The sequence below is a fragment of the Archocentrus centrarchus genome, chromosome 7, assembly GCF_007364275.1.
Source record: "Archocentrus centrarchus isolate MPI-CPG fArcCen1 chromosome 7, fArcCen1, whole genome shotgun sequence".
Taxonomy (NCBI): Eukaryota; Metazoa; Chordata; class Actinopteri; order Cichliformes; family Cichlidae; genus Archocentrus; species Archocentrus centrarchus.
The window spans coordinates 29,526,771-29,551,603 of record NC_044352.1 but is presented as its reverse complement, the minus strand read 5'-3'; the positions used below and the strand labels follow the sequence as shown (position 1 = coordinate 29,551,603).

The 24,833-nt window shown below is 42.6% G+C and overlaps 2 protein-coding genes across 3 annotated transcripts; one reads left to right on the top strand and one right to left on the bottom strand.

Annotated features, from left to right (window-relative positions):
- Positions 1-628: 628 nt before the first annotated feature.
- Positions 629-10,772, bottom strand: znf341 (zinc finger protein 341). 2 transcript variants are annotated; one of them, XM_030733936.1, is made up of 16 exons: positions 10,694-10,772; positions 9,962-10,072; positions 8,582-8,772; positions 8,208-8,357; positions 7,833-8,120; positions 7,569-7,752; positions 7,207-7,300; positions 7,034-7,124; positions 6,762-6,945; positions 4,288-4,505; positions 3,713-3,921; positions 3,200-3,296; positions 2,886-3,018; positions 2,058-2,169; positions 1,881-1,951; positions 629-1,674 (listed from the first exon to the last, which is right to left on the bottom strand). In XM_030733936.1, the coding sequence occupies exons 1-16, from the start codon at positions 10,722-10,724 to the stop codon at positions 1,121-1,123; spliced, it is 2,718 nt and encodes a 905-aa protein (XP_030589796.1). In that variant the 5' UTR covers positions 10,725-10,772; the 3' UTR covers positions 629-1,120. The 2 variants fall into 2 exon arrangements, with proteins under 2 accessions (XP_030589796.1, XP_030589797.1); XM_030733937.1 differs by having other exon boundaries at positions 7,207-7,297.
- Positions 10,773-12,121: 1,349 nt separating this feature from the next.
- On the top strand, positions 12,122-21,842 carry e2f1 (E2F transcription factor 1). Its single transcript, XM_030733916.1, has 7 exons — positions 12,122-12,602; positions 12,840-12,939; positions 14,445-14,664; positions 14,854-15,006; positions 15,309-15,423; positions 15,505-15,787; positions 18,467-21,842. The coding sequence occupies exons 1-7, from the start codon at positions 12,351-12,353 to the stop codon at positions 18,706-18,708; spliced, it is 1,365 nt and encodes a 454-aa protein (XP_030589776.1). The 5' UTR covers positions 12,122-12,350; the 3' UTR covers positions 18,709-21,842.
- Positions 21,843-24,833: the final 2,991 nt, after the last annotated feature.

Here is a 24,833-nt window from a genome sequence, read left to right as displayed (position 1 = left end):
AGAAAAAAAACAAAACATGTTGATGCAAAAGACTTTTGGGAAAATATTCTGCGGACTGACGAGACAAAAGTTGATCCTTTTGGGAAAGGTTTGCATCCCGTTACATGTGGTTTAAAAGTAACGCTGCATTTCATAAAAAGAACATCACACCGACAGTCAAACATGGTGATGGTAGTGTGATGGTCTGGGGTAGATTCCCTTTCAGCATGACAGAGCCAAAGCACAAAGTCATGAACACACCAGAGCTGCTCTGGGACCAGTCTGAATGCCTTTGTAAATAAGAAATTTCTGGTTTTGATTATTACATTTGCAAAAGTGTTTTTGTCAGTAACAGGATATTAAGTGTCCATTTAAAATGAATCCTATAACATAGTGAAATGTTCAAAAAGCGAACGAGCCCGAGCAACTGCATCCATTTTCCTGTTTAGACCCGTTACCCTGAACTTTTGAATACTGTATGCATGTGTCCAACATCAACCCCCCACCCCCACACACACACAAACTTGAAATAAATATGCAACAGTACAATAGTTAGAGCTAACAGATTATTGTGCTGTCATCTGGATTTGGCTATTTTATCATAACTTTATTTATGAAATGTGGAGAGTCTCACCAGCTTTGGTGTCACTTGCATTAAAACTCCTGTAGACTGAGTTTGCGTAACACTGACACTTGAGCAAGAACTGAATCTAACTCGATCCTAATTAGCAGTTAAACAGCATCAGATGGTGCATCTTTACAAGAAATCCATGTACAGCTAACGAGACACAAATACACTCTGAGTCAAGTACAAAGCTTAAAATAATTTAGTTTTAGTTACACATGAAATTAGAGAAAATGTTTGAGATCATGTTTTGAAAGAACCAGTGTGGTTGAACTTGCACATTAACACAAGAATATAAAAATGTTCCACTGGGCATCTTTTCATCATAGATCCAACATATCCTGCATATCTTTTCCAGTTCCTGTTGAGGAAGTAAAAGCAGTGTAGCAGTTTAAACGTTTTAATTTAAAACAAATAATGTCATGCAAATTTGTGTTTTTCATTTTAAAGTGGATAACAAAGCTTGTAGCTTGTTAATTGGTCCACATTCTGGAAATGTGCGGGATTGGCCTAGGACTACAAACATGGCTGCTGCAAACAGTTTTGGTCATTGCTTGAAATCTGCTCCAGTCCCCCACCGCCATGATTCACCCTGACATCCTCCTCCTCCTCCTCCTCCTCCTCTTCTCTCTCTGCCTGTCTTTTAATGGTGCTGATGGACAGTGCAGCCTGACAGCCCTCATCATCCCCCCTCTCCTCTCCCTCTTCCTCCTCCTGTTGGCTGCCCTTCAAGCTGTCGTCCTCCTCCCCATCGTCTCCCCCTGTCTGCGACCTTTTTGCTTTCCTCGTGAACCTGCTCCTTCTCTCCTCGTCCTCTCCGTCCTTCTCCTCGGCCACGTGCGCTCCGGCGACCTCGTCTTCCTCTGCTTCTCCCGTTTCTCTTTCTGCTCCTGCCTCGTTTCCTGCAGCGGGACACTTGTGATCTCTGTAATAGCTCTGCCTGGTGAAGCCCTTGTTGCAAGCGGAGCAACGGAAGCGGTAGTTATCTGTGTGGGACTGCTGATGTTCGAGCATGTGAGCCCTGCGGCTGAATGCTTTCTGACAAAACAGACACTTGTAGGGCTTGATACCTGAAAGAAAATTCATGTAATGATGCATTAAAATAGGAAATATTTTAATGCCAAATGTGTAATCTGTTTGGTTTTTAGATATCCTGTTATCGCACTGGCTGATTAGGAGATAATGTGGGAAAGGAATGTTAGAACTGAACAGAACATCCCAAAAATTAAATCCCCATCTTTGTCCTAAAGAAATATTCTTGGGGTTATCCACTCACCAGAGTGTGACAGGATGTGGGCCTTCAGTTTGTCTGGTCTGTTAAATTCTTTGGTGCAACCTACATGTGTCCTGATGAAACAGAGAAAAACAACAAAAGTTGCATAAAACTGAATAACCTGCGGGATAAAAAAAAAAAAAAAGGACAAAGCAGTGCTTTCCCACTGGAAGGCCTTACCTGAAGGGACACTTGTATTTCTTAAAGGGTTCATGAATGAGCATGTGTCGCTTCACTTTGTCTTTCCTGTTGAACGTCGCCTCACAGAGGGAACATTTGTATGGCTTTTCACCTGGAAAATGGAATCAACATTAAACTTACACCTTTCCTTTGACTACTACGCTTTACCCGCAGTGAGCATAAATCAGGTGTTTGCTGGCAACAAAAACATTTATTCAGTACCTTTTGGTATCATCAACACATCAAGCCCTGACTTAGCTGTGAAAAATCAAGTGCAGCATTAGTTCTGGTTGGCCACAGAGCAGAGCTTAGCCTCAATTCTGGCAAGTCAGCTGTTGTGAATGTTAGCCCACATAAGCTGATGGTTTAGCTGTTACCCTGATATATTCTCATAAGATGCTATAACCAGTATACAGTTGCTGCAAGCCACTTTGGAACCCTCCTCCAGCCCAGTTCCCTCTTGTATTGCAGCCTGACTTAATTATTGTCTGTTGTTGCCTGCTCTTGTAGCTCCTCTCCATGCACCTGTGTATGCTTTTACGGGACAAGCAGCAACTTCCAGGGATGAAACATGGAAGTGCTTCATCCAGTCCCCACAGACTCCCATTTTCAAATGTTTACAGCATTAAAAAGCAAATTTACAGCCTGGTATAAAAACAGAAACGACTTCAGTTTCAGTTTTACACAGTTGTGTGCACGTTTTATATAAAGTCTATGGTGTGGGAGGGCAGGGAGGTCCTAGAACAGAGCCACACTGCCAAATCTAAAGTAATGCAGATGGAATTATCGTTTGGTGGTTTAGCTAAAAGTTGAAGGTTTCTTTCAGACCTGAGTGAATCCGTGTGTGCAGTTTGAGGTAGTGCTCCGTCTTGAAGGCCTTCTTGCAGATCTGACACTTGAATCTCCCGCCAACACCGTGAGTGGGGAGGTGGCGTCTGAAGTATCTTTCACATGGGAAAACCTGACGGTTGCAAAAGGGGCGGATCAGTCACTGCACTCGCATGAAAAACAAAAAGCCTAAGCACCTCACACCTAAGTTCATAAACTAAACCATTTAGGCCAAGCTGTATTAAGCATGAGGAGGCTTAAGTGAAAAGAAAAAAAAAAGTGAAAAGTTAAATGTCAGCTGTGTTCTAATGTACCTTTTGACAGTGTGGGCAGGGAAAGCTGTGCGATGCAGTTAGCAGATGTTGTTCTAGCGCCTCCTGGGTAGAATATCGGCTTTGACATTTCACGCATCTGAAGAAAAAGCAGAAACCGTCACCGTTAACAAATCCTATGAAGAAGTATATTCATTCTGATGTCTGTATAAATGAGTAATAGACATACAGTTGAAAGTAAGACAGGCTAAAACAGGCTATTTTTTGCCATGGGCTAATACACAAGTGAGTACACATGAGATAACAGGGATATGATATATCTGTCTTTGGATACACAGAGCCAGTCTGTTAGCAGGACAACGTCAGAGCAGAATCACTTGTGTCAAATAAGAGTCAGCTGAAGCCTTCTTTTAAATCTGCAGGACTCGTGCTTTATCCAAGTAATCCATTTGCTGCCCTCTGTTCTTGAGGAGCTTAATCATTGATAGACTTTCTCCACCTGTCCAAACTCCTTCTCTTTATATCCTCTACACAAGGATAAGTGGCTGAGCTGACCTGTACACCGTGGTTTCCTTGCGTGCGTTCTGCTGTGGGCAGAGGGAGTGGGAGTACTGGTGGAGTCCCAGTTCAAAGAGCGAGGGGAACACCTTGCTGCACAGGTGGCAGCGGTAGGTCAGCTGCTCCTGGTGTGTCCGGATGTGTTCCAGAAACTGATCCAGCTTCTGGAAGGTCTGGGAGCAGGACTTTAACACACACTTATAAACCTGCGGGAAAACAGGCAGCGTGATCACAAAACAACATAAAGAAATACCTTTCTGTTTTATTATTTATTTATTTATATATATGCTTGTTTATCTTGACTCTGTGTGTCAATCCTATCTGTAAAAAGGTGCTACTGGAACTTCAGTTTCCCTGAAGGAATCTTCCTGAGGGATTAATAAAGTTTTATCTAATCTAATAAAGCACCTCACTAGCACAGTTTTCTAATGCATGCAATCCATCATGTGTTTATGAATTGTCCCTCCCATGTTACAGGGAGGTGTTTTCTTCGATTTGCCCCTAAAAACCAAAGTGCAACCCTTCTTCAGCCACACACAGGTAACTTGACTGCCACCTTTTATTGGACTCACCTGCTCCCCCTTGTGTTGGGTCAGGTGGGACTTGAGCTGGAAGTAGGTCTTGAACTTGCTGGCGCAGAACTGGCACTGGTACGAGCTGTCTATCACAACGATCTGTTTGGTCTGAGCCAGACACTGCTGGCTCTGGTTGGACTGCACATCCTCCACGTGGCTGCCCTCTGGATCAGCCTGGACCTCAGTCACTCTCTCCTCCAACTCCCTGGGTGCTTCTGCAGTCAAGCATCGAGTTTACTGAGAGTGTTGATGCCGGACTAGAAGCCATTTTTACTGTTAAAACTTGGTGTCCAGGAACCATAGCCACAAAAACATAATGGCAGCTGATTTATTAGTGACTGTAACCCACATTATAATAAAAAGATGCAGATTTCTTAAAGAATATCAAAAGCATGTGTTACAGCAGAGGGACAAAGCAGCAGTCTGCTTTTAGGGTGAACGTTTTGTGAGTCTAATAGTAAAATGCAAAAAAACTTCCCCTGATTTCAATGTAGCTGTTGTCCCATTCAAGGTTGCTTCCTTGTGCACCACTTGACTGATTTCAGTGCTGCTGCTATTTCTGGCTCGCTCTATGGAAATCACTTTCACTCTGACTTGGTGTCCAGCAGTGTCAAAACGCAAACCTATCAACTGTCCTTTTGGATAGGAGTACAAATCTGCTGAGTAGTTATAGTAAAGAGCAACAGCTGCGTTGTGCCAGCAGTTCAGAGTATTTGCCTAAAACGTTCCTACTTAGATATCATGAAATAGGAAACAGGAGAACTCCACATTTAGCATAGAACCTGAGGTGATACACTGCATGGTCCTGGTCATGCTCCTGAGCTGGTGCAACATATCTGGGCTTGGACTCCTTCAAAGAAATTTGTTTGCTCAAATCACCACTAGTGAAATTCCAGAGACACAAATGCAAAGGGTCGGAACAGGACTTCCTGTGAACGCCACAGTCACAGCAGTCGAGAAATCGAGGAGCATTTTTAAAGTGTCTCATGTGTCATGGTCCTGGGCCGTCTGCCCAGCATTTTGTGTTTAGTTCTGTCTTCCCTGAGTTTTGTTGTTTTTCAGTTGTTTTGATACGTTTGTTCCCCTCGTCCCTGTCTCCCCTGCTCCATGGTCTTGTCATGATGTCTTGTCCCTGACCTCCTGTGTTTTCATGTTGAGTTTATTCCTAGTGTTGTGACTAGTCTGTGTCTCTGCCCCGTGTCTGTGTGCCAGTCCCCCGTATGTAGTCTGCGTGCGCCTTGGTTAGTCACTTCCTGTATTATTTTGACAGTCGTATGTTCCCTGTGCTTTGTGTTTAGTTTTGCTTCCCATGTTGTTAGTTTCATTTGCTTCACCTGTTGCTCCCTGCTGTTTCTTCTTGCCCTAATTACCTGCTGTGTATTTAAGCCCTCAGTGTTCATCTGTTTCTTGTCGCGTTGTCTTCAGTGTTCCCTCGTTGTGTATGTTCCTTCTCTGTAGTTCCTTTAGTTTAGTTTTGGCATCTGTCCAGCCCCTGCCTAGCTGTGTTCTGGTTTCTGTTATTTTCCCAATAAATCCTGTTTGTGAGTCTGCATCCTGGGGTCCAATTCTGCCTGCCACACACACGCCATGACATCATGTTACAAATGTTCATTACTTCTAACTACCTCTTTTCTCCTGAATCTAACTTAATGTTGTTCTGAATAACAGTTTCACATATAGTTTTTAAAAGACTGCCCCTCCATCCATTGATTAGCTTCTGCTTATCTTAAGTTGGGTCGCAGTGGCAGAAGGCTACGCATGGTATTTCAGACATCCTTCGCCCCAGCAACACTTTCCCGTTCCTCCAGGTGTTCCCAGGCCAGACAAGACATATAATCTCTTCAGCAGGTTCTGGGTCTACACCAGGGTCTCCTTGCAGTTGGATGTGCCCAGAAAACCTCCAAGGGGAGGCACCCTAACCAGATACCTGAACCACCTCAACTGGAACCTTTCAACACACAAGAGCAGCGGTGCTGCTCCCTGCAGCTGACCGTGCTCCCCGTCCTATCTCTAAGGCTGAGCCCGGCCACTCTACAGAAAAAAACTCGTACTTTAATGTAAAAGTGTTATCACTAATGTGTAGTTCTCAGTACTGTTGGTTGTGAACAGGTAGCTTATGTCAGTTGAAAACACTTTTAGGGATTATTTTTAATCTAACTGTATGTTTAAAATCATGTTTTCTGCTTCCTACTCAAAGAGTTCCTCAGCACTGACTCGCTCTAATTTTGCGACCAGCTGACGAGCTCTGGTGTTTATTTCTCTTAGGTAAGGACAGCAGCTTGTCCATCTCTTTAAGTGTGTGAGTAAAACCTTTATTTTGGTAATAATATGTCCCCTTTTTGAACCTGGACATTTTGGTTATTACTCCCCCAGACTCCCTGGATTTCTTGAGGAACATAAAACATTCAAATACTGGCACTTCCACAACAATGCCACAGATATCATTTTCATAGCGTAATATTGGTTGGTACCTGCTTGCGTCGGCTCTTCTGCTTGTGTTTGCTGACAGCCCTGCTGCTGTGGCCCCTCCTCATCCCTTTCACTCTGCTGCATCTGCTCCCCCCCACCTCCTTCTTCCTCACTGGGGGACACTGGCACCACCTTGACTGTGATTGGGAGTCTAGACACCGTGCTGGCCACACTCATAGGCCACACCTTTAAGGTAAAGACAGCTGTTGTTAGTGTGTCGGTTTGCATCGGTCAGTCCACGAGGACAGATGCAGATATTTCTGTATCACAGCACCTTGTGTGTCTGCATGTGCTTCTTCACATTGGACTTCTGGGCAAAAGCTCGACCGCAGACGATACACTGAAACGGTTTCTCTCCCGTGTGGCTGCAAGAGGAAAACCGTTTTAATGAATCCTTCCTTCTATTTTTAAATAGAAGAAGCGTCTACACGCTGGCGAGTAACTCACCTCCTAATGTGCTGCTGAAGATCAAAGTTTTTCGAGAAGATTTTGTCGCAGAAGTTACACTTGAGCTTCGGACCTTTTCCCTTCAGCTGCTCTGCTGAGCAGTCCAATTCAGACAATTGAAAATTATCCTTTTATATAATACACTTTATATAAATGATCATCATGTTGTCTGCTACAGTTTCATTAGTTAATAGCTTGTTTGATACACTATGAAACAGCTTGTAAGACTCCTTGCTGTTTGAGTGGATTTAGCATGAGTATGCACAGATACAGTGAGGAACCTTTTCTGTTTTTGTTTGCTTGCCCTCCCCTGATGCTTTTACTTTTGTGGCATTCTTCAGTCTTTTTTCCCTCTCACGTACCTGTGACTCCATCAGAGCTTTTTTTACAACTCCTCGGGCGTTTGGGAACAATAACCTTTTCAAAGTCACTCAGCTCCGTCATGTTGGTGGTGATGCTGCAGGTCTTTGTTTTTGTGCCCTGCTTCCCGGGGCTGTACACAGGTGGGGTTGTGAATGATTGACTCTCCACACCCTGACTGGGCACCTGAGGAAGACATAAATGCCTAGAAATTGGAAATAAAGGGATGGCACTGCGATGGCAACCGAACAGCAAGCTTCACTCACTTGCACGGGATGGAAAGGTTGCAGACCCAGGGTGTGGATCTCAGCTCCACCACCACCACCCCCACCTCCGGCCATGTGGGGCAGAGTGCTGTAGATCTGCACCACTGAGTTGCTGTGGCTCGCCGGGACCTGGGAAGTGAGTGTCTGCTGGGTGGGCTGTCCAGCTGGCAGGGGATGGGAGGGCTGCTGCTGCTGTGGAGGCTGCTGCTGCTGTTGATGAAGATGATGGTGGTGGTGGTGATGGTGCTGCAGGTAGGACACACCAGCTGTGTGCATGCTCAGGTTACTCTGTCATAAAGGAAGCAGATGGATTTAATAATCAGATGTGATGAATTAAAATGCCGGGACACAAAGGGGAGAAGGGGAAAGCAATACCTGTATGGGAGTCTGCATGGCGGCCATGGGCTGGTCGATGGAGGTAAAGGCTGAGATAGCTGACATGAGGACGTCGTCGCTGACAAGCACGTTGCCTTGGACCAGAGTGTGCGTCAAAGGAGAGGGAGGGACTGTGATGTAGGTGGACACCTGTGTAAGTGCCACATCAAACAATCATTTCAGCCGTTTACAGTCCTGCTCTTACTGCTGCCCCCTTACACAAAAGCTTTTTTTACTTTTAGGTCACCTTTACCTCACATCCACATCTTTCCCACTTCTTTTTACATTTCTTATCGGTTTTATTGCCACTTTATACTCTGTACTCTGTACAGCCAGCTGATCACACGCAAAGAAAGCCCTTTCACTTTCCTTACCTGTCTGTTGCCAGGAGTCTGTGGTACAGCACTAATCGACGGGACAGGTGTGTACGCATTGGTGGAGGCCAAGGACACTGTGGACAAGGAAGGGGTGCTAGACTGGCACTGCTCCCTCTTGTGCGTCATGAAAGCAGGCAGAGAGTTGAACTGTTTCTTACACTTCCCACACAGGAACACGTCTTCGTCGTCTGCAGGAAGGTTTTAGGCAGCAAAAAAATATATAAATAAAACAGCAGAGAAAAAAGACACAAAGAAGAGTGAATTTTGCTGATGTGTGGCTATTTAATAGGTAGTTGTGCTTGGTGATATTTCACTCTTTAATGTTTACTGTTTTCTTTACTTTGATAAGCACTTGGTTTCAGTTGTTTGTTTGTTTTTAAAGAAAAATATTTTGGAAGGCTGGACACGATGATCGCAGCACCAGAGAAATGAAACTTGTAGCACAGTCTGTCAGGAGGCCTTCCTGCTGGTTTAATGAACCAGCTAATAGCTAACTAACCAGTCAAACTGGAGTGATATGGTGGCAAATTCTTGTCACAAGATTCCTTTTCCTGTGTAAGGTTTTATTTATGTGGCACAAACATGAGCTGCAATAACATCTGGATGAAAAGTAAATGCTGCTTACAAGTGCTTATACACTACTAACACACATACCCTTGTTGTACCCTTGTTTTAACAGAAAATTATTGACCGGTCTTAAGAAAAGGCTGTGGTCCTATTTGATGTTACTGATATCAGTGGATCACAAGTTTTGGCAATCAGGGATCCGACCATCAGTGTCTACGCCTGCGACAGGCACCCAACCCACAAGGTACCAAATCCCTTTCCTTTCCTCCCCTCTGTGTGGTGGGCCCACGGGAGGGCGGGCCAATGCTGCTCCTTCGGGCTATGCTCGGCCAGGCCCCGTGGCTAAAGCCCAGCTACAAGGCACTCTCACTCGAACCAGGGGCTGGCTCCACGATAGGGGCTTGGTAATCCTCTCCCAGGCAGGGTAACTTGGTCCCTTGTTTGAATTTTTTTCATAGGGGTTTTCTGAATCACACTTCGCCTGGCCCCTGCTCCACATCAAGGGGAGCCAGTTGACCAGGATGCTTCCTGGGCGCCTCTTATGTGAGGCATTTTTCAGGTATGTCCTGCCAGGAGAAGTCCCCCAGGTAACATCCAGGAACATCTCTCCAGCAGGAACGCCTTGGTGTCCTCCTGCATGAGCTAGAGGAGATGGGTGGGCTTCTCTGCTTCGACTGCTGCCCCCACAACCCAGATCCAGATAAGCAACAGAAAATGGAGGGATTGAATTCCTCTTGCCATAAATTATTTTCATAAGAATAACAGGAAAATAACACTGTCTGTCTCGCAGCTGTATATGCAATTACATACCCATAGACTGGATTGTCTGCGTCCCAGAAACGTTTTGGTTGTTTGGATCAGGAACCCCTCCTTGGCTGTCCAGCAGTGACTGAACTGCCAGCACCGTCTGGTTGTCCATACCTGAAGAGCATGAAGAAGAAGCCCCTTGCTGCACTTTATTCTGAACACTGTAATGTATGATTGGATGAAATCTCTAAATATGAGTGAGTAGTTTTTCACAAAATTTAGCTTATTAAATGAAGAATCAGCTGTGAACAGAAACAAAATAGTGTGGAAGACTACCAGCTTTCTGTAAGGTTATCTCTAAATCAACTTCAGCTCTGCTTACAGTGATCTCCTGATACTGCACTCACTATAATAATAATGATTAATTTACAACAAACACACTGTTAGTCCTTCAGTAATATTACAATGAGTTGTCATTAATAGGGCCTGCAGTACAGAAAACCACCCTGGATAGCTAATCATTTTACTATCTGACTACAACACAATGAAAACGATTTACATAATAAGTTGTGAGGTAGGTCGGAAGAGTATTTAATCACTTTGTTTGTTTACATTCACACACAGAGTCCTTCCTATGTGGTGTTTTCATTATTGAAACAAAAAACAGAAGCTTTGACATGAATTTACATTGGCTTTTCTGCGTATCCGAATGGACCCACAGCAGTCAAATATCTAAGATGGGAGTAAACGTTTGGTGCAATTATAAATACGCTGCAAATAAAGAAATATTCATACCTTCAAGCACTTCAAATATTGCCTGCGCCATCTTGTAGCCCTCCTACTGCGGGGTAGGCGCTCGATTAAAAGGGGCTGCCTCTCAATGTAACTCTGCTCAACCAAGGAAAAAGCAATTAAAACACTTGAAACCAGACTTGTTTGGGAAAATATTCTCTAAATTATATTAACAATACGAGACCGGTTAGAAAATATATACAGTGAGCTAGTGTACAACCTCAAAGAAGCGATTGAAGCCTTTTTTTGGATCCTACAAAACAAAAGAACGTAATATACTTCCGTTTTGATTACAGTCAAGTCACGCGCAATAATGTAAATATATATTTATTGCGAATAACTTAAGTGATATTACTGTAAAATAAGACGCTTTATTTTCCGAGAAGCTTGAACGCGCCTCTCATCGATTAATCTGCGTTCGGTAATGTGACGGACACCCGCTCACACCAATCAGAACTCGTCGACCCCGCCCCACGGAACGCGCACAGTTTCGACCAATCACAACCGTCTGTTTGGCGCACGTGTTGGTTTCGCGGCAAAAAAGATTTCGCGCGAAAACCGTCAGGGGCTTGTTTAGCTGTAGATCAGCTGAGACAATAACAACAGTAAAGGACGATAACGGGGTAATGACGGCGCTTTTACGGGTGGATCGCTGCCGGGGTGAGCAAGCGAAGATCCACCGACTGTTACATTAAACTACGCGCTTGTATTTCGCCGCTTTGTGCGCTTATATTTACAGTTTTGTCGGACTGCTTCCTGCGTGCCCCAACAAAACAAGGGGATTGAAGAACTGCCGCTAATAAGTTAGCTAGCATGCTAATCTGCCCTATATATTCATATTCGGCCACATCTCTGTGTTAGCCGCTGAACTGATGCTCGCTTTTGTACATACAATCTCAAAGATGGTTTTGAGTTCCGGTGGTTCAATTTTGGCAGTGTGGATATTTTATTTTGATAGCTCACTTCTGTAAGCTGCTGTAAAGTTTTAATAGCGTCCCAACTTCTCTCCGTGTTTAATATAAGGGGGAATAATATAATTTTAAAGGCGTGACTTGGGAGTTTCGCGGCTGCATTGCTTTGTTTGTGACCTTGTTCGAGTCTTTGTTGTTTGGTTGGAAGCTAGCTGTTAGCAGGGGTGCTGGCTGCTCAGAGTAGTGTGGCCAGGCCTCGGCTCTACTGTACTGACAGGAGAGATGAAAACAAAAGATTAGCTGCTTCCCTTTACTAGCTTGCCAGCGTGGATTTCTCCCACGGCCAGTTTGCGACTCGTTCTCTGATGACTTATTTGCAGCGGAGTTTTTTTAGTATGTATTTAGCTGCATTTCATATGCCAAATTTCCTGTTTGGCAGCACATCCTGTCTTGCTGTTTCAACCTCGGTCTGATTTTTTTTTTTTTTTTTTGTTAGGACGTCGCCTTACATTGTTATGGTGTAATAAAAAAATGTTTAAGAAAATCAAATATTTCAAGAGACGCTCCAATTGCCTGTGACCTCATTCAAGCAAATTTTCATAAGAGTTCACTGTTATTGACTTTATTCACGAAAAAAATGGTAGATGTGAGTAGGTGCTGATACTGTCATAACAGCATCTTAAGATTATAACACCCCCTCGACCCACCACCGAAGAGCAGTGAAGAGGGGTTCCTGGTGACACACTGCAATGTCAGAGACTCTGATAACAGGGCAGACATCGGAGGATCTGTTGGCAGACTTTGAGACTTTGCTGAACTCTGGGAGTATCAACTTGGGCGAGGATCACCAGATAGTGATTATCACCAGCCCCAGCAATGAAGGACTCCACCCGGCCCCTGCCCCGACCAGCACGGGGGAAATCCTGCTGTTCGCCACGCCACAGGGCCCGGCGGACGTGGGGAACCAGGACAAGAGGAGACCGGCTCTGGGAAGGCCCCCGGTGAGGACGGGAGGTGTGGGAGGAAAGGGTGGGGAGAGAAAGTGAAAGAGCAATAAGGGAAGTGGTTAACTGAGAAGTTCTTTTACATACTGCACATAGTAGATCTGCTGTAAGTCTACCCACCTGTTGCTGGTATTTGTTTCACATTCCTCTCCTCTTAATCAGTGCATGGTGTCAGCAGTGAGTCTGTTACTATGTTATATCTGTTCCTTACGCCAAACATTTTTATTTCTTCAGGTAAAAAGGAAGTTGGATTTGGACAGTGACCATCAGTATGTCAGCACCACTCGACCTTCCACAGGCCAAGCACCACTTTCTACTCCTGCTCCTCCCAGAGGTACACCCCCCCACACCTGCAAAAAAACCACACACACACATTCACGCTGCACTGATCTTTGCTTCAGTCATTGTCCTAAAAGTAGCTGTCTTTTTATCAGCACAGAGTGCCATCCTGTCCTGTCCTCCAGGCTGATTGTATTGAGAAATACTTAAAAATATTTGTCTATTCAAATGATGGAGAGACTTTTTGAGAATGGGGCAAAGAAAGGGACGTTACGATTCATTTAAGTCGTCCCGTCCCTTTGGCTGTTGGGGATAAGGTAGGAGCATTGGGCTCACTGCACCAAAATGATAAAATGATGGCTTCCACAGTTTTGTGTTAATTGCTATAATGTACAAATGTAAGTGGATTCCTTGTCCAGGAAATGTGAAAAGTAACTTAATATCAACACTCTCTGGAAAAACTGTGAGAGCATAGTGGCTAGCAAACTGAGAAGTTGTTTTTAAAGAAGACAAGTTCTTTTGACTTTGGGGACAAAAATAAGATGTGGAATTACATTTACAGGCAGTACACTATAATAATGGTATTTACACAAAATAAATACAGATGGTAACAACTTAAAGGATAGACCTGCATGCTTGAGAAACGGGATTCAGTAGCTCTAATTTGGTGTGGGGGACATTTTGCTGGGATGATTTGGGTCCTCGTGCCCCCGCAGTGCAGCAGTTCACCCTCCTGTCATGATAACAGACTTTCCCAAGTGTTTTGTTTATCATATTTTGCTTCCATAGCTCATTTTTGGGTTATTTTAGGTTTTCCACATGCATCTTGTCAAGTTTATCATGTTGCTTTCCTGGTCCTTTGTTAGGAGATGCAGGTCATAACAGCAGTCACATTGTGACACTGATAATACTGATACTGATAATTTTCGGGTTTCTATAGGTTATCTTTGGTCACAAGACATTAACAGCAGCCAATTTTAAACCTCTGTCACTGCGTGATGTACGACCACCATTGAAGACACGACGCAATTCTTTTATGTCGAGCATCTTCCGTCCCAGAGAGCCCAAAAGTCACAGCTTGGACCCACTTTAGAGGAAAGGGTCACTACAAATCAGTACCAAGTTGTTCCAAGTGGTCAGATTTATCCTCACATTTCTAACCTGGAAGGAAGGATCTGTTCTAGCATGGATTTGGCACATGGGATCACTGAATGGTTTGAGTATGAAAATGATGTGAATCATCACGCTAAAGAATTACCTTTAAAATGTGACTCATAATCTGAATTTTAATCTCTTGTCCATCATAAAAGCTTCCCTCTGGGTATGTGCTAATTCCTACCTTGACATGCCAAATATCTTGTTCGATTATTAACCTTTTCTCACATTTTGGATTTCTCTCTGGAGTTTTAATTATCCACTTCTTCCATTCCAAGCAGGATGAGCTTATAATCCCTCTGTTAGGGTTGATGGGTCACTGCTCTTCACTGTTGTCTCAATTTATACTCTAGGTCAGTAATATAAGTGTTTATTTTAATACTTGTACGCATTTTTTCTTCCCAGTTCCTCGGACCACAGCAGAGAAGTCTCGGTATGACACTTCTTTGAACCTGACCACTAAGCGCTTCCTCGACCTGCTGTCCCAGTCGGCCGACGGCGTGGTGGATCTAAACTGGGCGTCTCAGGTCCTGGATGTTCAGAAGAGACGCATCTACGACATAACCAATGTCCTGGAGGGGATCCAGCTCATCTCCAAGAAGTCCAAGAACAACATCCAATGGCTGTGAGTGTTACAAGATGCCTAAATAAATATGCACTAAAACAGCAAATGGGAAAAAACCTGGACACAAGAACTACAGCTCATGATGCCTTATAACTGCAGCAAAAACATAAAGGCTTGGTGTGTGTGTGTGTGTGTGCGCGCGTGCGCATAACCCCTAAAACACCATTTTTCTGTCGTTCACCCCTGCAGTGGTAATCGCATCGATGCGGCTCTGGTTTCCCGCCATAAGGAGCTGCAGAGGGAGGTGTGTGACCTCACAGATGCTGAGGAGCAGCTGGACGAGCTCATTTCCAAATGCAATCTACAGCTCAGATTGCTCACAGAAGACCCACAGAACAAAAAATATCCTTTTGCTGCGAGTATCGGGTTATCTAAAGTGGTAGCAAAAGCCGCAGTAGCTCAGAGTGTTGCCGTGTGCAGCTCTGTGATCTCACAGTGATGAACTGTGATCTGTTAAATGGAAAGTGACTCCAGCAGGACAAATGGAGTCCAACTGGACATGTGATGGTCATGATTTGTGGTTCTACCTGCTCAAAAACAGATGTGGCAGCAAATGTGTCCTAAATACATCAATTAAATCAATGAATACATTAAAATGAGAGTGACAAATTGCAGTTGTATTCCTTAATGGTTGAGTTCATCACACTGGGGTATGTGCGCTGCCAGGACTTGAGACAGTCATTCGATTCCCCCGACCAGCTGGTCATGGTGATCCGAGCTCCACCAGAGACTCAGATGCAAGTTTCAGAGCCCTCTGAGGTAAAGGCTTAAAAAATATTTTTCCCAGGTCACTGGAACGTCGGGCTTTCAGCTAACTGCGCATCTGTCCACATGTCCCAGGGTTACCAGGTGTCGCTGAAGAGCACACGAGGTCCGATCGACGTCTTCCTCTGTCCAGAAGACAGCTCCGGCGTGTGCAGCCCCGTGACCGGAGGCAGTCCCTCCAAACCCAGTGCTGACCCCTCCCTCGTTCCACCTCCCACACAACCCACTGACCAATCACAACCCAAAACCAGCACGACAGCCCTCGAAGTGGGCTTATCATCGCCAGCATCCACGTCATCCACTGCAACAGCAGTCTCGCAGCAGGACCCCTCATCACTAGGGTTAGGTGGTGACACAGGTGAGCGTCGGCATATGTCAGTAAATGAATCACATTTATGAATTTATTTTTAGAATTTAAGTCACGATCTTCTTGAAATCTTGAAAGATGGCCACAAAGCGCTGTTGTTGATCTAGAAGAGTAGCTTCAATTCAGTCAGTTATTATTCATAATTGAAAATGGTATCAAGATTTCTGAAGGCACTGCTGCGCAGCACAGCTCTGTATACTCCAAGCATTGATATTTTTTGCCAGTGCAGCTGCTGTTGTCTTCCGACCAGATATGAAAAGAATTTTCACCTCACCTCACCTTGGACAAATATATTTCCTGGAAGATTTTTGGACCATTTTGCTAGAAAACATAACAGGCAACTGGAGAAGGAGGAGTACAAATAGGTGGAATTAATAACATTGGAGGAAGTCTTACAATTTAATTTAATATTTTCCAAGCACTCTTGTGCTCTGTCTCTATGATAAAGCAAAGCTGACCCACACCTCTGCAGCTGTCCACGACAATAAGTGTTTCATCACTTTCAGCTGATTGTGTTTTGTGAGTGTGAGTATCAAGCAGTTTTTTTTTTCCCCCACCCTCTGCTTGCCTCGATTTGCGTCTTAGCTTGGACGTCGTACGTAATCGTGCCAGGTGAAAACTTGCTTCTCACTTAAACCAAACACCTCATGAGCCACATGTTAAAATCAGAAAGGTGTATTCAGACAAACTCCATGACAAACAAACAGAGTGAAGGCAGAATAAGAGGCAAGTTTTCTGATTTTTACCTCCACCAAGGAGGTTATGTTTTAGGTAGGGTTTGCATGCGTGTCATTCTCTCTGTAAACACCGTAGTTGTTAACAGTGCATGAAAATTTGGCTTACAAGGGTCAAGTTAATGATTTATGCCATGAAAACTGACAAAAAGGCTCACTCTTCAAAGATGCGCAACACGATATTCATATTCCTGGATGTTTAACACCACGAACGCATTCGACGCTCGGCCGAATAACGGGTTCAACTCCAGCACCGCAAGCTGGCTGGTCTGGAACCAAGAACGCGTGACGCAAGCGGCTGAAGGGCGTGAACTCTGCCAACTCGATGCAAAGTTTTCTACCGCTATTTCACTGCAAGGTGTGTATTGCACAAGAAAAACGATGCGATTTTCATGGCTGTGAATTAGGTTGGGTCCTAAGTCTGTACTTGCTGCTTTGTATCAGTTCATATCACAGATAAAAGGACGCAAAGTGCGTAATTGTCATCTTGCTCGTGATCGCTGTCTGCGTTTACCTTGTGCCTCACACAGATGTTGCAGTAGTTTTTGTTTGGACCGTAAAATATGTTCGCAGCACAAGAAATAGAGTTTACAAAAGGGGAGCGTGTTCTCCCACGTTTGTGCCCTTCGGCTTCCGTTTCCAGATGAGGAACCGCCCACACTCATACACAAAGATCAGCTTGCAAAGCGCAGTGGAAACACAGGCTTTCTCAGCCTGATTGCCTTAGCCTAATCATATGATCATATTGTGCTGTGTGATTGGCTATACCTACTTGACCGTTATTGACTGAAATGGAGAAAGTAGGGATTCTAGCATCTGACCTAGGTCACTGAACAGCTGGCAGTGAGAAACTGGGGAATCCCAAATCTATTTATAGTAACATAATTTCTAGGCTGCTGCCGTATTGATTAACCTGTGACGCCAACTTCTGATTTGCTGAGCATTGTCTAACATGTTGGTTAGGGATGACTCATGGCCATAAATAGTACAGACGTCTGACTCATCATTGAGCAAAATTAAAGCCATACCTTCTGCTCAGCAGTATTACTTACATGGTTGCCTTACAATTATAATGATGTTATACATAATGTATTGATATCAGCAGATTATGTAGTGTGGATGCATTATGCAGTAATATTCCTCTACACACATGAGTATAATATGATGTGAATACCTTGTAAGTATGCATGAGTTCTGGCTTATTGTTATAGGTTATATAACTAGAACGACATTATGTACAAGAGTGCAATTTGTGTTTTCTCTAATTTGTTTACCATGGAAGATGTGGTTACCAAAAAGTATTTGTAGAAATGTTAAAGATAATCACAGAATATCAGTCTCTTACATCCATCCATCCATTCATTCATTCTCTTCCACTTATCCTGTTCAGGGTCGAGGGGGTGGGGGGGTGGGGGGCTGGAGCCTATCCCAGCTGACATAGGGCGAGAGGCAGGGTAAACCCGTGCAGATCGCCAGCCTGTCTTACACTATGGTTAACATTGATTTGATTTAATGAGTATTGTTAATATTGAAAGCATATTTTTGCTGGGATATGTATTATATCTTTACTAATCCTGGGGTGAGTAAAAGTATTTGGATACAAGTTTAGGGCAAGGCCTCCAAATGAGGGCAAAATGTTTTTGAAGAAGGCAATAAAAGATGTCTGCTGAAGGGTTTTCTATTATGAAATGGGGCTGTAATGTTATCCTGACTTCTACATTTATTTTATATTTTCATTCATCTCGGGAGGATATCTCCATCAGCGATGGGTCTTGTTGCTCTTTTCCAGCTCCATATGTTTATTCTTTAACTCTACTACAGGAGCTTTTTATGATTCTAAATAATGATTACTTATATTACACTGGACCTTGGTGCAGCTCCTTAATCCTCTTTCCTGCCTTATTTCTTGTTTTTTACATCTTGCTTTCTTGGACAGAATCCCTCCTGGAAGGCGATCCGTTCTCCAGCCTTGGGGACCTACCTGATTTTGACCTCTCACCTCTCTCCTCCACGGACTTCCTGAACGGAGAGGGCCTCCCTCTCCCATTGGACAGTTTCATCAACCTGTCCCCCCCTCACAGTCACGACTACCACTATGGACTCGAGGATCACGAAGGCATCAGCGAACTGTTTGACTGTGACTTTGGTGACCTGTCACAAGTTTTGGGAGATGGTTAGAAGTATTTAAAAAAAAAAAAAAAAAAAAAAAGAGGAGCATATGGGCAAATCATTATAAATTTAGGCCTTCTCCTCAGTGATCTGGCACTCTTAAAGGAGTGGGAATCAATATTTTATGGACACATCATTGTCAGAAATGTATTGCTTTCATTGTGGGGATTTGGGAAAATGTTCTGTGTAGTGTTTTGCTTGTGATCCCCAAAATACCACCTTAACTACGGAATCTCAGAAATTTCCCCCAAATTGTACAGCACATCATCAGCACTTCTCTTTGGCCATTCAAAAGACTTAGACCAAGATTTTAGCTTTAGAATAGCTATTTAAATTATTTATATGAATGTTATTTTCATATTGTGTACCAAGTGAGGTTTTTGTTGTTGTTGATGTTTTATCCAAGCGGATCATGCAGGTGTTTATGCGTGAGTGTGGCATCGGGACTCTTGGGGCTGGTTTCCTTAACAGCGACTCTTAGGGTTTGCTCGTCAGACGGCTCGGGCTGAAGGGTTTTTAGTCCAGAGCTGCTTCAGTGAAGCCAGCTGGGCTTTCCAAAAGCATCTTTGGTGCTGGGGTGCAGTTTCATATTTCTCTTTCACAACCGTTAGAGGTCATCGTGAAGCCAAATCTAAAAGGTTTTTCCCCTCAAAAAGGTGAATTAAAATACTGGAATCTTGAAAAACTGGATCCTGTAACGTGTCTTTTGACCACCAGCAACATTTTAAGCCCCAAAACTGTATTTGCAGAGACCCCACCCAGGAAAAATGTACCACAGTCAGTAGATATAAATGCATTTTTACTGCTGAATTTCCCTGTGGGGAACTGGAGCTGTACGTTTCTTTTTAAATAAATGGTAGCAAAGGCTTACCACGACACTTTAAATTTCTTATTTTTAAAGACAGCATCTGTGCATTAGTCCTTTAAAGCTTCAGAATGGCAAAGTTAGAAACTCCACTGTGTGGCACAAAAAAAAAAAAAAAAGGCCACTTCGAAGGATAAGTGTGGACTTAGCCTGAAAGCTTAAGGTATGTTTATGTCTGTGTGGGAAACCAGGTGGGTGAAAACTAATACTGAAGATGTTCTCTATTAGTTAGCTAGGCGTTTAGCCATAGTCTCAGGTGTTTGGAGCAGAGCAAGGTCTTAAATAAATTTTTTTTTTGATGCAAGTGTGTGTGTGGGTGCTGTGTAGGTTCATTGTAGATTTTTAAAGGTGTGTGTGTGTGTGTGTTTTTAAAATTGCCATTTAAATATTTTAGCTGTAGTGAGTTCACCAGATGCCCGTAGATGGAAACACGGGGAAGCTTCCAGGAGGTCCTGAGCCTCACAAACTAGTCTTTGTTTTCTAGAAGCATTCGCTGCGGTTTGTTTATCATTCTGGGGGGAGTAGAGGACACCTGGATCTTCACTTTGACCAGTCCAATCAGTGCAGAGCAGTGCTGACTCCAGGAAGGATTCTTGAAAGGAGTTCAGGGCAGGCGCATCCTGTTATTGTTCAGTACGCGCACATCGAATCGGTTCAGAAAGTTAATGTTCATGCCTTAAATCCATAACCTATCAGGTAACTGGGCGGTGCATCTTATCTTAGCTGGGAGTGATCAATTCTGTCTCGTCATCTGCGAGGTCACACCAGGCTCCATCTGCATGTACTACTTTGTTTTTTCTTTTTCAGTGGAAGTAATCAGCAATAACGAGGACATTTTCACATCATGTGCTCAAGAGTGTGAGATGATTATTGTCATAGTTAGAAATGTCTTATGTATTTTTTTTTCCTGTCCTAAATTATGTAAGCTAATGATTTTTTTTTTTTTATTTGTTTTGTTTCTTTCATTCCTTAAATATTGGATTTTAATATGCGGGTGTGTGTGTGTGTGTGTGTGCGTGTGCGTGTGCGTGTGTGTAAAATTCATAGACTTTTGTTGAATTTCATATTTATTTAAAAAGGGTACAAAAAAAGTTTGATTTATTTTCTGCCAGGAAGGGACTTTTATTTTTGTAAACCCATCCAAATCATTCATTTCTAAATGAGCTCTCTTGTAAATTAGCTCCTCATTTGTAGCACATTTGGCATTATTTGTAGCCATGTTTTCTACTCAGAATATTTTCCTGCCTTAAGCTGTCGTGGTCCATGTGCAACCTTTGAATTGGCAGGTGATGCCAAAATTTGAACAAGAGGAAAAAAAAATACCCACAAATGCAGTAAATTTGCTTTTTTTTTCTGTTTATGATTGAACAGAACAATGTGTAACTTCCTTTCTGGTTCAGCTGCAACCTCTCTGTCAGTTTAGATTTAAGATTTTGTCATGTTGCAGGCAACACTGCTGATCTAAGGTTGTACATGTAGTATTTTGTAGCCTTTGGGTGCCTCAGTCTCATCCAAATGTGTTAAAATGTTGTAACTGCTGTCTTGTTTCTTTATAACTTCAAAACACCATCTGGAAAAAAAAAAAAATCCAGGCATTCTTCTAAACCACTAAAATGTTCGACTCCTTTTGTAACTGATCAGCTGAACCGACAAACAAACGTGAGCGTTGTGTGTCGTTGTCCCCACGCAGTAACATTTCTGGCATGTTTCGTTTCACTGCAGGAGAAATCCGGCTTAGTGCCTTGCTGAGGTAAAAATATTAAGTCCCTATGAATATTCAAGTCAGGATATTGTCTTGTGTGCCGTCGTGATTTAAGAATGTGTGGTTTTCAGGTCTTGTATGTTGGGTTTGTATGATTTTTTTTTTTTTTTTTGGAAATGTTTGCACCTTCAGTTTAAACTCAAAAACCTTTTTGAAATTGTAGGATTCAAAGCATGTCTGAGGAGACGAGAGGCGTTTTTCTGAAATAATGGGCTGTATTGGAAAATAACACTATAAAATGCACATGTTGAAAGACAGTTTTCTTTCTGTTGAAGTCACCTTAGAATAAAAAATGAATAAGATAACAGATCTACTGACAAATGCCATGAAAATGATGTAGTTTAACAGAACAGAAGTGAACTGAGTGCAGCCCTGAAGATCCAGTTGCTGTTCTCAGTGCTTTTGGGGGAAAAACTGGCTTATCGAAAAACGTAATCTTTTTTTTTTTTTTTGTTCTTCAAAAGCTATTTTTCTTGCTTCATTCTGTTTAAAGTTTGTACTTGTGAATTACTTATGGATCCCAATACAAGCTTTTGTATCAAAATGTCTTTTGACAAAAATAAAATTAACTATTTTCGTTTGAATCATTTGTAGCATGTCTTGTTTTTTGTGCAATGAAACAAAGTGAGCCTTATACCAAAAAATATGACGTGTCACTATTAAGTAAGATTAATGCTGGTTTCATTACAGAAAGGCCAGTGTTCTTATTTAACAGCCAAACCTCACTGGTATTGATCCATGTAATTCAATACTGGAAGAGCTGCAGATATTTTCACAGCAGCTTCCCAAACTTTGGTTAGCAGTGGAAATACAAGTAATTATTTCCTCATTTCTTTACAGATTTATTGCAATTTGCACAGGAGGCAGCTAAAATCTGCACAATGTTTTTCTCAGTCGCAATCACAACAAATCAGAAATTAAAAATATAGAGATGACCCTGACATATAGATCTATGCACAAGGTGAGTAAAAGTAGTGGTGCTTAAGAAGAGTGCAGGTAAAAATGTGTACATTTGTGACCTGGTAGTATCACAGACTACACTCTTAGCATTTTGGTCGTAGACCTCCTGACGTCAGTCATAATTATTGCATCCTTACATTGAACATGTTTTGTTTTTTTCACTCATTCATTCAGCTACTCTCATCATCATTTATACTGCAGTCAGGACATTTAAAAAGTACTTCTTTTATGTGACTGGCAATCCGGAGTATAACGTTTTAGACAGAGACCCCCCCCCCTTTTTTTTTTTTTTTTTTTTTGTAATTGTAACTCTGTACAACCGCAGCAGACTTTAAGAAATTGAAGGCAAATTCTACATTTTGAATAATCTACAAACCCTAATGGGGAGACAAGCCACAATGAAACCGTTCAAATGTCCAATTAGTTTTGAGCCTTTGAAAATGAGGGGACTATGTAAGAATAGCTGTGATTCCTGAAGGGTACGGTGCTTCATTTGAAATCTGTTTTACAATTTCGATTTGACTGTAGATAACACTTTATAACAATCAATATCTATATCCAAAGGATGGGTGGAAACCTCCGCTAGAAATACATCTAGGAGTCAGTGTCCGATTTTCCAGCATCATGTAAAAGCAATCTCACGTGTGCCACTAGAGGGCGCGCTTAACCCTGCAAATATCATGTCGAATGGTCCATCCAGGGCGGAGGGGAGTGGAGACTATCCCACCTACCTGCTGTCGCAGGGCTAATGCGGTGTTGAATGGTAACAAAAATAATGGAGAGATTGTGTAATGTGTGTCATACCAAGAGTCTCATGCAACACCTTTCCAGAGAAAGGTGTGTCAATTTTTGTGTGCGCATCTACCTGATTACTTAAGCATATGCTGACTTCAGTATGTGAAACTTTGGCCACGTTTAGTATGAGCATCCACCACTGTAACAGTATATGTCAGAACTTAAGGAAAAGCATACAAAGTTCACTTTGAAATAAACGCAGATGATCCCAGGACCAAAACTTTTCTCACCTGTCATGTCAATCGTGTACCTTCTGCCCATAAAGAATAGGAGATCCCACTTACATGACATATATATTTAACTACTCCTGAGCATATATTAGACTCTCTCAGTGCTGTTGTGGTGCTGCTCCTATAAATATCTTCTACTGGGGTTCCCTTCACAGTGGGTGATGTGGAAGAATCAGGAGATTTTTTTTTTTCCTATGTAGATCTTATTAACTTAACAAGCATGTCTTCGCATGTCGAGAACATGCAAACTCCACGCAGAAAGGTCCCAGCTGGCCGGTGGTTTCTTGCGCTTCAACCCTATAATGCAGTAATGGTCTGTGGCCACAAGAAACAGGAACTTGTTAGACTTATTGGTATAGGCCAAGAGCGCCGGTGTTGTGGCAAAAAGGTGATCAATTGCCAAAAAGTGTTTCTATCTTTTTTGTTTTGTTTTTTTTAGGTGTAACGTCTTTGCTTATATTGGTAAAAATAAACTGCACTCAACAGGATTCATGAAGGGGTTATAAAGAAATCTCCAATTTTCCAAGTATGACTTTTTCATTATTGTACCTACATTATAATCAATCCAGTCCTTCTCGGGCAATGAAAACATCTCTTGAAAAAGACATTTTTAATGTCAGTGAGACTTTTTAACCGGATAAATAAAGGATGTATAAACGCCACTTTACCAAAAATAAATAAACATTGTTCAAGGGAAATGTGTGATGAAATGTTTCTGTTACAGAAACATGCGGGTGTATCATGTCCCTGGTTGTAGGACGTTTTGTGTTTTTAAGGTTGAAATTTTAAAGAACTTTAAATCCTTCTTTTGACGTTAAAAAGCTGCTGGATCTACTAAAGAGGCACAGTGTCAGTTGTCAGTTCTCAGTTGCTGTTGGCCTTATGTGTTTGTAAGGGATTCACTTTCAGGAGGAGAATAAATGAGTCACGTAAATGTGAAGAGTCTGTGACACAATTTACTGCAAATGACACGAAATCTAATGATGTGGTTGTGATAACTGCTAATACTAGTGTTTGTATTTTAGGAGGGGGAGATGTCAGAGCTAGTGCGTAGTTGTCGCTTTGCATGGAGCCTGTGCCAGCTGCCATAGGGCACATTAATATAAGATCATGCTCCACGTGTTTCTTGAGCAGTAATTGATGACTCACAGGTAGCTATGAAATTCATCAGTCATCAATCTGCAGAACACTTCCAGCAACTTCAGGCATGTCAGTGAACTTCACAAGATTTTTTTAAACTCCAGAGAAAGGTGAATACTTAATGAATCACAAACCGTGCAGAAATCGGAAGCTCCCCTAGTCCAGATCACTTGAATATACTTTTCAGGCATTTTTCCAGAAAATAAAAAATAAATATGTGGAGCATTTAAATAACTGATTGAATAGTGTTTTAATTTATGTTCCCATTTTGCACTTTGAGTTAAGAATAAGGACACTGCATCTTTAAATATGGACACTGGTGCAAATTCCCTTTGTGCCCTTGCATGTTGTGAAGAAAATGTTTCAGTAACACTTTGTCAAA

Bases quoted from the DNA above. Each gene is read 5' to 3' on its own strand.
- e2f1 (XM_030733916.1), top strand. From the start codon at position 12,351: ATGTCAGAGACTCTGATAACAGGGCAGACATCGGAGGATCTGTTGGCA. The intron at 12,603-12,839 runs GTGAGGACGGGA...TTATTTCTTCAG, and splicing joins CGGCTCTGGGAAGGCCCCCG to GTAAAAAGGAAGTTGGATTT. The intron at 15,007-15,308 runs ATATCCTTTTGC...TGAGTTCATCAC, and splicing joins GAAGACCCACAGAACAAAAA to ACTGGGGTATGTGCGCTGCC.
- znf341 (XM_030733936.1), bottom strand. From the start codon at position 10,724: ATGGCGCAGGCAATATTTGAAGTGCTTGAAG. The intron at 3,922-4,287 runs GTGAGTCCAATA...GTTTTCCCGCAG, and splicing joins CCCAACACAAGGGGGAGCAG to GTTTATAAGTGTGTGTTAAA. The intron at 2,170-2,885 runs GTCTGAAAGAAA...TCCATTTTCCAG, and splicing joins GCACACACGGATTCACTCAG to GTGAAAAGCCATACAAATGT.